This window comes from Alosa sapidissima, chromosome 21 (assembly GCF_018492685.1).
Source record: "Alosa sapidissima isolate fAloSap1 chromosome 21, fAloSap1.pri, whole genome shotgun sequence".
Lineage (NCBI taxonomy): Eukaryota > Metazoa > Chordata > Actinopteri > Clupeiformes > Clupeidae > Alosa > Alosa sapidissima.
The window spans coordinates 14986060-14999177 of record NC_055977.1 but is presented as its reverse complement, the minus strand read 5'-3'; the positions used below and the strand labels follow the sequence as shown (position 1 = coordinate 14999177).

The 13118-nt window shown below is 39.6% G+C and overlaps 1 protein-coding gene across 1 annotated transcript; it reads right to left on the bottom strand.

Moving 5' to 3' along the window:
* Positions 1-2537: 2537 nt before the first annotated feature.
* On the bottom strand, positions 2538-11861 carry LOC121696166. The gene is made up of 4 exons (XM_042077507.1): positions 11828-11861; positions 10179-10244; positions 5913-6657; positions 2538-2551 (listed from the first exon to the last, which is right to left on the bottom strand). Exons 2-4 carry the CDS (start codon positions 10242-10244, stop codon positions 2538-2540), a joined length of 825 nt encoding a protein of 274 aa, XP_041933441.1. The 5' UTR covers positions 11828-11861.
* Positions 11862-13118: the final 1257 nt, after the last annotated feature.

Genomic DNA, 13118 nt, shown 5'->3' with positions numbered 1-13118 from the left:
CACGTTATATTCATCAACCTCTGCATTTGTAGCATACACATGAATGTCTGTAGATTCCTCACCAGTTTCACGCTGCCTCAGTGTGAGAACATCACAGTCGGTGAGAGGTTCATTCTTTTTACGGACTCTGAGACGATTAAGCATTTCCGCAAATGTTGCATTTTCTTGTCTAACAACTTTAGTCAGTTCTGCAACCTCAAAGTTACTGTCCCACAGGTTGGCTCCTTTGTTTTCAGCAAAAAGAGGTGTGCCTTTCACGGGCTTGAGTTGGAAAAAATCACCCACACAAATCAGGGAAACTTTTGCGAACAAGGAATAATCACCAGTCTGCTTGATTTGACGCAGTCTACCATGAATGTAGGCCAAAAGACGGTGGTCGACCATGGACACTTCATCAATGATCAGAATTTGCAAGCTGCCCATTTTGGTTCGCAAAGAATTGACTTTCTCATCACCTAGTGGTTGATATGGCAGTTTGACATTTGCACCAATGGAGAATGTATTGTGAATTGTTGCAGCACCAATGTTATATGCAGCCACTCCTGTAGGTGCTGTTAGAAGCACAGTGAGATCCTCAGGATTTTCAGCAATCTGTGACAACAGCCTGGTAGATTCGTAATGTATCGCTTTGATTAAATGACTTTTCCCCGTTCCTGCTCCACCAGTAATGAATAATCGCAACGGTTCAGGATTTTGTCCAAACAGTTTCTGCAAACACCACTTACGAACAGCATAGAATATGGCAGACTGTTCTTCATTTAATGATCGTAATAAATGCAATGCATCTTGTCTGGGCATTGACACATGATTTGTTTCCAAAGTGCATGTAGTCTGTGGGTTTGCTGTCAGGTCAGGAATGAGTTTGTCATCATCACCTTCATCATCTACAACTTTGTCTTTCATCAGATCCAAACAACGAAGACGCTCCCTTTCTGTTTCAGGACATATCTGAGCCCAGGCATCTTCCAAATCAATGTTTTCTTCCAGCAACTGTTTAGCTCTGTCAATCTCATCACTTTCTTTTTCAAATAAAGCTTTGTTGGTATCCACAATCGACTGCACTCTTTGAACATCAACACCACATTTCACTGCACCATTTTTATAGAAATGTTCATATGTATCAAACTGGGGCGGTTTGAGGTGATAGTCTTCATAGTAAGGCAGAAACAGTTGCAGCAACGAATGGAAGTACTTTTCAGGGTTTTTTGTGGGAGAAAATCTGGGATACCTAACAACAGCAGGTTCAGTTCGGGTCCTTCGTTTCACAAAGCCGCAGTTGTTGTTGAGCTGTATTATGTCATGTGAATCTCTTTCAGTCGGAACCTGTGACTTTGATAGAACTCTGTATTCAGAACAAAAACTGGCCAGACATAAATCCTCAAATTGTGCATTCTGGGGTCTGCTCTTATACCTCTCGATCACATTGGTCATCCAAATGCTGCTTTCATCATTACACTGTTGGAATTGGGCTTTACTTTGGAGTATGTGCAATGGTAAACTCATCCTAACAGGATTATCACCAACAGGAATGAACTGTACGTCACGAGAGCATTCTTTCAAGTGCATGTGTGTTAATCGATACACTGCCTCTTGGGCTGAAACTTCTCTGTTGTGTAGGTATACACTTCCAAGCTGTTTGAATGCTGCTTTTGCATCAAGGTTGCCATTCATTGACTCGTCTTGGGCACGTTGTAAGAGCAAACCCATTTCTTGTTCTGCTTTTGTGATGTAGGAAAGTATGTAGACCACAACTGAAAAGGCATCTGTGACATACTGGATATCCATATTGCCTTGCCAAGCACGGAGTAAGTCTTTGTTGTACTGGTTCACCCAAATGTCTACAGGATTTCGTTTCAGGACAATGCTTTTCTTTTTGGAACATATGTTGTACGCCTTTTCAAACAAACCTTGATCTATCCCAAGAGACTCAAAAAATGCATCGGCTGTATCAAAATTCATGTCAGGCATGGTCAACGCAGTTTTAACATTCTTTATTATTGCACTAGCACTTGCATTGTCATCATTGCCATTCAAGTCCTCACAGTTACCGCCTCTTGTGATGAAAGTACAGCTTGATGGTGGACGTGGGAAATTGAACCTGCACACTGTGTTTTTCTTGCGGCAAGTCTTAGAGTGTCTTATGCTGTGCCTCTGTACACTGCTCACAACGTCGTAGAGCTCTGCATCTGTTTCTGGTGGCATTTCACAGGTAATGTATGTGTCTATGAACTGTGCCACTTCATCATCACTCTCTTTATCAATCTTGGGAGCATTTTCAACCCAAAAAAGACAGTGGACATGAGGAGAACCACGCTGTTGAAATTCAACACGATAAAAGTAGTCCTTTATTTTCCCTATGGGTTCTGCTGGCGACATGATTACATCACGGAGAAAGCAATGCCATCTGTGATCAAACATTCTTGCCGCTGTCACAGGGTTTCGACGTATGAGTCCACATTTGTCAGACCAGTCAAGATCGTCAACAGACGTCTGTTTACCTTCTATTCTTAGAATAGAGTTCAGCATTTCAGGCCATCTCAAATCTGCAGAGCTAAAAGATGCAAAGAACGTGGGTATGGAGAGTTGTCTTATCATGGCAAATAAATCTTTCTGCACTGACATCCAGTATGGAGGTGTGCCACGAATTCCTCGTAAGAACTTGTATCCTTCGTCATTGCGCAATATTTTACCCAACGAGTCTGAGTTCAACAACATGTCGGGTGATGCGTCTTTCAGAGAGGAGTTGCCGCCACCTTTGCGTAACGCCACTGATACATTAGATACAACTTGATGCACCTCTGATATGTATTGTGCGTAAAAAATGAAGTCTGTGTTCTGTGCAAAACGCCCATCTGCATTCAGAATGCGTGTATTCAGGTAACGTGACAGAGTTATTTTGGACTCTCTTTCATCATGAAATGTAGGTCCACCAGATGGATACAAGACAGGGAAACATTTTGCCTCATTGGTTTTATCGGACAGCAACCTCACTGGACTGTTACCTTCGCCTGGTGCCACATTAAGTATATCCTGAAAATTCTGATCAATGATCTCTGAACCCAGATCGACAGGCTGTAATGATGTATCTGACAAAAGCCCATTCTGGTCTTTGATATAAGTTACGTCTTCCTCTGCTTGCTCTTCAGGACCATTTTCATCATCACTGTTATCAGGTGTTTCCTGTTTGGTACTTTCCTCATGTTGGTCAGTGCCATTCAGAGAATTTACCCATTCGTCATTCATAGTCACATCACCGTACCATTTATTGTTTGCCATCAAATACCTCAGTGCATTTCTGACACGATCAGTGTGGACATACATGTACTCGTAATGACCTTTATATGTCAACTTGCGTTTCAGTTTCACTCTTATCATCTTGTCATCACATTCATTCCTTGGGAGTATATTTGTCACATTTGCGTTATTAACAGGAACAGAGACGCAAGGACCATGGCAAGCTCTCTGGCGGCCTCGAGGCAAACACAACAGCTTCATGAAGGGAATGTGAAGTGCAACGAGATGTTGTTCCAAAGAGTTAAGACATTTAAGGACTGCTGGAATATCATCCAAATGCATGTTGTTGGTAACACTCTCTTCGGGAAGTTTTCCTCCGAGTATTTTACGATGACATGTATGGCAAATCCATAATTTACTTGATGGACTATCAGACAAATGGCATTTCTGCTCACATTCAACATTACACACATGTAAATATTGCAATGTTATGCATCTATTGGCCAATGCAGCCACTTCCGCTCCTTTGCTTTCGTAGCAATACCTTTTACACTCAACCATCTGCTTCCTGAAGAGTAAACGATGACAGACTGCGCATACATATTCAGGACCACGGCTGACCTCCTGACGAAAACGATCAATAGCCAAATAAATGTCTCCCTGTTTCTTCTGCCATGTTGAATAATTCTCACGTCTTTTTTGTATTTTATTTACACGGATGTTTTCATTTTCTTGATACCTCCTCTTATTATGTTTTTTAATTTTGTTCTGGAATCCAATATTTTTCTTGTATTTTGTATGACTGTATTCACGGACAAGATTCTGAAATGGCCTGTTTGTCTTATATTTGGCTTTGGAGTAATCACGCACATAAGACTGGAATGGCCTGTTTGTCTTATATTTGGCTTTGGAGTAATCACGCACATACGTCTGGAATGGCCTGTTCGTCTTATATTTGGCTTTGGAGTAATCACGCACATAAGTCTGGAATGGCCTGTTCGTCTTATATTTGGCTTTGGAGTAATCACGCACATAAGTCTGGAATGGCCTGTTCGTCTTATATTTGGCTTTGGAGTAATCACGCACATAAGTCTGGAATGGCCTGTTCGTCTTATATTTGGCTTTGGAGTAATCACGCACATAAGTCTGGAATGGCATGTTCGTCTTATATTTGGCTTTGGAGTAATCACGGACAAGAGTCTGGAATGGCCTGTTCGTCTTATATTTGGCTTTGGAGTACTCACGGACAAGAGTCTGAAAGATCTTGTTTGTCTTATATTTGACACTAGAATACTTGCGTACCATTGCTTGAAAGGAGTCACTTTTCCTATATGTCATTTTAGAGTAGTCGCGCAGCAATTTTTGATATTCAGGATCAGAAGTATACTTATTCCGAACATATGCACGCTTTCTCTCTCTATAATCGCTGTCATTGTGATATCGCTGGCGATCTTTCTTTGCCTTCACATTTTCTGATTCATCGTTCAACTTTCTTTTTCGTGTTGACCTCAACTTGTCATCAATCTTTACAGGCTGACATGTTCCTGCGCAACGTCTTGCATCTTTGTGTTGAACACATGGTACAACTTCATAATGACTGCCAGTGTGATTTAAATAGATGCAATTCTCTCTACATGTGTGTGAGTCTGCAGGTCTGTGCATATTCCATCTTCCATCATTGAAAGTAAAGATAGTTGTTTGCAACAAGTCAGCAGCAGCAAAAATATCAATTTCTTTTGCCCACGAACCACAGTAATATATCCTTGATTTAGTGACATAATCTTGCACAGATGTGTATTCATCCCTCAAATATGTTTCAAATTTGGTGCCATTTCTCTGAAGGTGTTGCACGACAGCCCGTCTTATTTTCAAATGCTTGTCTTCATTGTGGCATATGCTAAAGGCTAGGCTGCGGTAAAAGCAATTCCCATCAGGTTTTATACTTTTTATCTTACAGGGACATCCCATGTCATCAATATCAGTTGTTGCCATTAGGCCTACATCAACATTTCCATTTTGAAGCTCTAAACGTGTGCACAGTGCATCTTGGTCCTGACGAGTTAAAGGTTTAAAAGCATGTTTGGGAACTCTTATATCACTTATAATGACATCATCATTTGCTTGCACATCACACTGTAAAGGTTGAAAAGATTGTTCGTGCGCACCTGCATCAATAAGAATGACATCGTCTGTTGCAATTTTGTTTCGCTTAACACCCTTACTGGGAACTCGTCTCAAAACGTCACTGGAGAGTGGTCTACAAGCATTTGTGTCTGGTATGGTCTGTGAACATTCTGTGTCACGTGTGAAATTAGCTGCAACTGTAGACGACCCACTTACAACTCGTTCACACACTTTAGGTTTACGCTTCACCACATCGCTGTAGAGTGGACGGCAACTTGCAGAGCTCGTTGAACAGCTGGATGAATCGTCCATCTGAGCGTTGGCATTAGTTACTACTGTGACTCCAGTTACCTCAAACCTTGGTGTGCTTATGCCAAAAGATCGTGCAAAGTCGTAAACATATGTGACCAGGGAGTGTATAGAGCTGAAGTATGCAACACAACTTGTCCTCTCACCTTTCTGGTTGACGTTTCTGTTAACGTGTGAATCAACAAACGCAAACCTTGCTCCTGCATTCACTACAGCACATGTGTTAGCACAAATGGTTAACAAACAAGCATCATTGCTAAACAGCGCCCGCTGCAGTGCTACATCAAAAGGCATGGCAACATCACGTAAAGCATCGTCATAGTCATCAACCTGAATAAATCCAGTGTAAGAATCAGCAAAGTTTATTGAGAAATCACAATTCCACACTTCATATTGTCTAGGCAATTCAGACACAGCAATGTAACCCCTTCCTTGGTCTCTTATTTTACCCTGTGCACTCATTGACCTGTAAAGAACAGTTCCCTTAATCAAAACATCATCAAGATCTCGAGTTTCCCAACTCCACACGTTCTTCATCTTGGACTTCAAAACAGCAGTCAAACTGATGGCACCACACTGCTTGTTGCGCACATTTCCAAACCGTGAATCGCCTTGATGAAAGGACCCCATCAGCACAGATCTCTCTGGGAAGTCAACAGATTCAATCAAACAATCATTAGTAGCATTAGAAGTCAAAGTATTTGACAGTGGGTTTGCAGAGTCATGGCACATATTCAGAGAGTCAGCAGTTTGGCTGAGTTTGAGCAGAGTTTCAGCAGAGTTTGGCTGAGTTTGAGCAGTACGTGAGCAGTACGGGAACAGTACGGGAGCATAGTTGGCGTCCGAAGACTGCGGAGCACTGGCCTTTTTTTTACGAGGTAGCGCTGGCAAAACCTCGGCCCTTGCTTTATTTTTACGAGGTAGCGGTGGCAAAACCTCGGTATCTCGGTCCACTGTAGTCTGTCCTGACTCAGCGACATCAGCCGGCATCTACAACAAAACACATTTAATCAGTCACATGTAATGATACCATGGTTGTTTGACCATTCAACTGGTACTTGACAATGTCTTTCCACTTCTATGAAAACATGCAATCATTCACATTTGTTATGGTATTTAGCAGACACTTTCATCCAAACATATAATTACACTAATTCATGTAAAATTATAATGACTCAAGTAAAGAATACATGTTGATACAACTAAAGATGTTAACACAAAATTGCTCAATTTTGGAACGCAGTGGTCTAGAAGGAATGTAAGGCGGGATCATTATTACGATAAGATGGAGCTGATCCAGTAAAAGCCATATATGTCAATGTCAGGGTTTTGAATTTAATTCTGGCTGCAATAGGAAGCCAATGCAGACAACAAGAAGCATGTGTCCTCTTAGGCTGAGAAAGTATCAGACATGCTGCTGCTGCATTCTGAATCATCTCCAAAGCTTTTACAACACATGCACAGGGAGGCCTACTAGAACTGACAGTAGTAGTAGTATGTTTAGAAAGAAGCATAGCTCACATTTATACAGTATGCCTTTACAAAAGTTCAATCTATAGAGCTAATAAACCACACTTTTTCCATTCACCAAAGTTGGACAACTTGGCCATAGAAAACATTTCTACTGTTTGCATGCCAATAACAGTCATGAGACTATCTAAGTGTAAAGCGTTACAAACAGTGCACCATCCTGAGTCCATTCCTAACGTAGCTCCTTCTCTGCATCAATATTACTGTGACGCAAGTGTTTATGGTACAAGAGCCATCACATTACAAAGTACAATGCCTATCCTGGTAACAACCACTACATCGATCTTGAGGTCAGGCCAGCATTTTATAAATCATCTGTGAGGAACTGGACAGCCAACAAAGACCCTCCTACCACTGACCATGACCAAGCGGTATCTGACCATATCAGTGTTGACTAATCTGTCTCTCGAGTCTCTAAATTCTACATAAAAGAATACATCTATGCTATAAAACAACCCATACATAACACATTTTTGATACGGCACTTACATGAACCTGAACTCAACCATCATACTAAAAAGACTTAATATACAATTATGATCCTATTGACAATGAACTCAGACTTGCACTCAACTACCTGACTCTGTTGAATAACAATTCTCTAGTTGATGTACATTCATATAATGCAGATATCAAACCACCCAAGTGTCACTAATAAAAAACAGAAAGCTGAAACATCATGTAATCTGTACTGTACCATCTCAAAAACATTGTGAGGATAAAACTGCAGCATATGTATGTGTATCAAACATCTACTTAGAAGGAAGGAAAACACCTCCTACTCTTTCACAAACCTGCATACATGACCTGATATACATGGTTGCACACAGCCTACCTGCTTTCCCTTAAACATTCAAGCAAATGTCAGGGGTGTGATTGGCAAAGGTAAAAAAAAAAAGGAAAATATACGTAGCACGGAGTGACCCCCTCGATGGTTCGAGTACTTTAGTGTAGTATAGTGTTGGCTACCGTATATATTTACATCACCTACACTTCATAAAATTCATGAGGCAAATCCTATACAAGGGTGGCACTGGAAAAGGGCCTTAAAGAAAATATATTTGGGGCAAATACTAGGGGGGTCCGGGGGCATGCTCCCCCGTAAGAAAATTTAGTTTGAAGTGAAATTCAAGAATTGAATTGGAATTTAAGAGCCAGTTTCAATTCAATTCTGGAATTTTGCACAAGCCTGCTCACTACCACTTGCAACGCCTTTGAATGCAATCCGCTGCCCTGTTTACCGACAATGCTACAGCGGACTTATACTGCCACCTTGTGGCGGTAAGTTGTAATACATTTCAGCTGCATAAATCACGGAAAGCACGAATGAAGTGGTCATTTCTAAATGGGACCCACTGAAGGCTATGTGGTAACACAGCCAATATAATTTTTTTTAAATGTGCTTCATAAACATACAATACTGCACTACAAAAACGTAAAAACCTGAATTATACTTTTCCCTTCACCCAAATAATGAAGGTGAAAGGAAGTTATTAAGCCTTGGCTGTATATATTTAGCTGTATTGGCTGTGGTATTTCTTTTTTTGTGGGATGTCCAATTTATATGTAGAAATGCACATTTGCAAAGGTGACTTAGTATGTTGTCGTAAAAGTGACTCTCCTTTTGATTTTACACTGCCAATGTGAGGATCACTGCTATAGACCTACACAAGACTAAACCAAATATGGCTAAAATATATAGCCCATCATGATCATTTTGCCAACAGTGACGCAGAACCATGTATTTTTTCCATTTATAACATGTTTTGTTTATAACTTAAACCAACATTGAGTTAAAATGTTGACTAAATTATTTACTATACTCCTACTTGATAATATATAGCCTGCCCCCTAACAGTCCTCTGGGCCTACATACAAAATAGTGAATCATCTGATAGGCCTACTGATATTTTGATGCTGATTGAAGAGGTTGCAACTTGAAGGTTGTTGATATTTCAGTTCCAAAGATAATCAAATTACATCGATTCCTCTCTTCCCAAAGTAACACTGTAGGTCCTACACCACTCCTCCTAAAATAAATGGTAGGGACTGCGCCTTTAAATTGGCGACTTTTTATCCATCAGTACAATGCTACAGTAGGCCATTTCCACTAAATATTCAGCTCAATGTTATGTGCAAGACGTTTACTAAGTATGCCAAAGCTTTGATCTCGCACCATCACGTTACGTTTTCATGGTTAGCTGGCATCCTGAAATATGTTTTAGACAAGGGGCGCAAGGTTCACAGAGGTGAACGGCTGGACAAACGCAAAATGACAAGGTGTTAACTAAACAATGTAGTAGGCCTAAGGTAGACAGGCTTTGAAAACCTGTAAGGTTAGGCTAGTCTGTCACAGCTAACTTCAAGCACAGCTTACACGCGCAGAAGTTAAAATTCAATATCAGCATCACGAGATTCATTATCGGAAAATCCTGACAGCGAACCCGATGCAAAGCCAAAACAAGGGGGGAAAAAACTTCATACATGATGTCTTTTTAAATTAATTTGTTGACCTTTACCGTTTCATGGCTTCTGCTGAGGAGTGCGCCACAGACACTGAACTTGAATCAAGCATTCTTCAGAATGCAGCTGATCAACCCGTCTCACTTTCAATGAAATCCACTAATAAACGGAATACACTACAAGCGGCGTGACATCCGGAAAGATGTGAAGCACAAAACCAGTCATTGTCAGCGACCTGCTGTAATGATGGCCTGTGTAATGCAGAAATATAGCCTACCTCTTATCAACAGACCCCCTCCCCCTCTAAAAAAAAAAAAAAAAAAAAAAAACTCATCGGATCTGTACGAATTGCGTGGGTCTCATTTTCAAGTCGAAAAAAAAAAAAAAAACGGAAGAATCACACCCCTGAAATGTAAAAACTACTGCAATTGCTAACTGGAAGCAACATTTAAACATGTTTTCTATCATACACACAATCATAATACATCAGGACAGAATGAAAAGTTCACCAGCCTGACCTTAGTGGACCTCAAATCAGCCTGTATTTTTTTGGCTGCCCTGGAGCGCTTGCTTGGACACGGCATCTGCAAAACACAGAACACAAATCAGAAACAGGCAAGTCTGACATGCTACATTTCCTTAAGCATCTCATAAGTTACACTGTACTAATTTCATCAGTTCTGATAAACAGGCAACAATGTACATATTTACATCATAAATGTTCTTTACCTTCTTTACATTCAAAAGTGAAACTATACAACACTTACAAGCATGAGCAAGGCATACTGAAATCAAAAAATACTTTAAGACTAATAACTGAATCTAGCATTTCAGATGTTTTCAACAAATTTCCCAATAAAATCACACACAATTATTACTGTTTATATAGTCTACAAACCCTGACCAGATGTTCAAAACATTTTCAATAATTGAAAAACAAGGTGTCGAATCACTGCCAACTAGGTCACAAGTGCAAATTACCGTGAACTCACACAGCCTTGAACCGTTGCTTACACCCTGATAGCAACGCCAAAGAGCCAGTGTTGGGTCAAATTAGGCTGCCCATCAAGTTGTGCTATAGCACAAGTAGGGTTTCAGTAGAAGTACTGTAATTTTTGCTACCTCAACACACATCATATATAATATTTGTTAGTCAATATGCTAAACCAAATAAATAAAGTACAAAAAAAAAAACATTCAGGATTGTTAGTCCATTTCAACTATCTGTTTTAATAAGATGGTGCTGCTCCTAAATCAAAACATTGGATACTGGTGGCTAAAAGCAGCATTTTAGCCTGCATCCTTAAACAGAACAGTGCCATTTTTGTAAAATACTATTCATTTGTGCTACAGTATCTCAAAGCAGCATACCTTGACATAACACCAGCATCGTTGATAAGGAACATTATATTATAATGTGGATACCGTACATTTAATTACAACAATACTGCTTGTTTTCACAACCTACAATATTGTTTCTTTAATTGCATATGCAAGGGTCAACCACACTGAATTAATCAAAAGGGGTGGTATGTAGCTTTAAAGCCATTATAAACCTTCAATTCATACATTCCCCTATATTTGTACATTTACCTGACACTTGCATGCACTGACACAAAGGGTGAAACAAATTTGCCATCAGGATTGTTATACCATTAGGCCTACGCACAAGTACCATGAAACGTATGATACAGCTATACCATACTGAGGCATACACTTTGTTGACCTACAGCAAAAGGCATATGAGACAGGAATAAAACTAATGAAAGCAACCCAGCTCTACAACTCTTAAATCCTACTTGCTTGCCTTCATATGCATGACACACCACATTCATCCATAACACAAGTAATGGCACACATCACCACTGAAAACTACTTAAAACTACAGCTGGAGTCCCTGCAGTGATTCTCATGACTTTATACTCTGAGGCCATCAGAACTATTCTGAATAAAGCAGAGCAATATACTAGTTTTTTTTTTTATCCAGGACTGTAAGGCACCTCAGAGTCATACACAATTATAAATATTCCAAATATCAACATGACATATTTATTACTAGTATTACCGTTTTGCAGTCTGTACAGCAAACCATTTTTTAAATTCCCCTTCAAGTTGTACTGTTTATGTGAATGTATGTGACAAAAGTTATGAAACATTTCATGCTTACCTTCAATATAAAACTTCACTCAAATATCCAGATTCTGGAAAACGGTTTAAAACAAAAATATATAGATTTTTTAAGATACATACTTAGCATTTTCAATAATATGTACTTTGAACTTGCAAACGTGTGATGTGGCTTGTAGTCATTCTTAATATACCAATACACTCCCAATTTACAGAAAATTGTTAAAGCAGCACTACAGGATTTTGGTGTAAAACCAACAAATTAGCTACCTAAAAGGTAGAACCTCTTGGCATTGCCACATTCTAGAAGTAGCACGAGACATTCTATTTGTATTGAGCCAAGGAAAAATCTGTATATTATGCCTTCACAATTTACATTTACAAATATAATTCCTATCCCCAGTGAAATCTATTCCCATATCTAAAACCATGGTCTGAACCAAACCAAGACATCTCATAGCAGGAATTGGTGGTCATACAAAAAAGGTTAGGCTTATGAAATTTATAAAACAATTGTGTTGTTGTTTAATTCATGAAGTAATTGGTACATTATATGAAGCCATTTGAGATTAGGTAATCCAAAACACTACGTAATAGGCTACCGTTTGCCACCTAAAATAGCCAACAGAAAAGAATAATTTAGACGAGTCATGGTAACGTTACAACACAATTGTTTGTCGCCTTATGTGAGCTTGTGCCCTCCCTTCATAGTTCAAGACTATTTTAGCCATGACCTAACATTACATTCATCCACGATTTTAACCTCACAATCCACCCTGACATTTGAATGCACGCTGTCAAATCAGACCAATTTAACCTAAGCCAACATTACATCCTGTTTATCATTACTTAAATTACTTATTTGCTAAGAATTGCACATGCTTGCCTGCCTTCACAAACACGTGCCTGACAACGTTAGCCTCAATCATGGCGTGAGGCATCGTGCCAGCGTTAGCCTATAAAGTAAGCTTAATTCGACGATACAACGTATTTCATGAAATAATCGCCTGTTCTCAACACACTGCCTGCTTACATTTGATTATAACATTTTAAAGTATTAACGTTACGAATCCACACTTCCACAATCGCTAACGTTACCTTTCCTGTCTGTCTAACTGTAACGTTAAGAGTTTATCGTTCATAGAGTGACACTAATACGTTAACAAATCTAAACTAACTCTCCAGATGTACATCCGCTAAACATAGTTTCATATCTTCGTATTTATGCGTGTTTATTCTGTTATAAATGGCTCAAACCCAAATATACAGACATATCAATTACTTTTCTCGAAACATTCAAACACGTCTTTACCTCTTGACAGCAGTCAGCG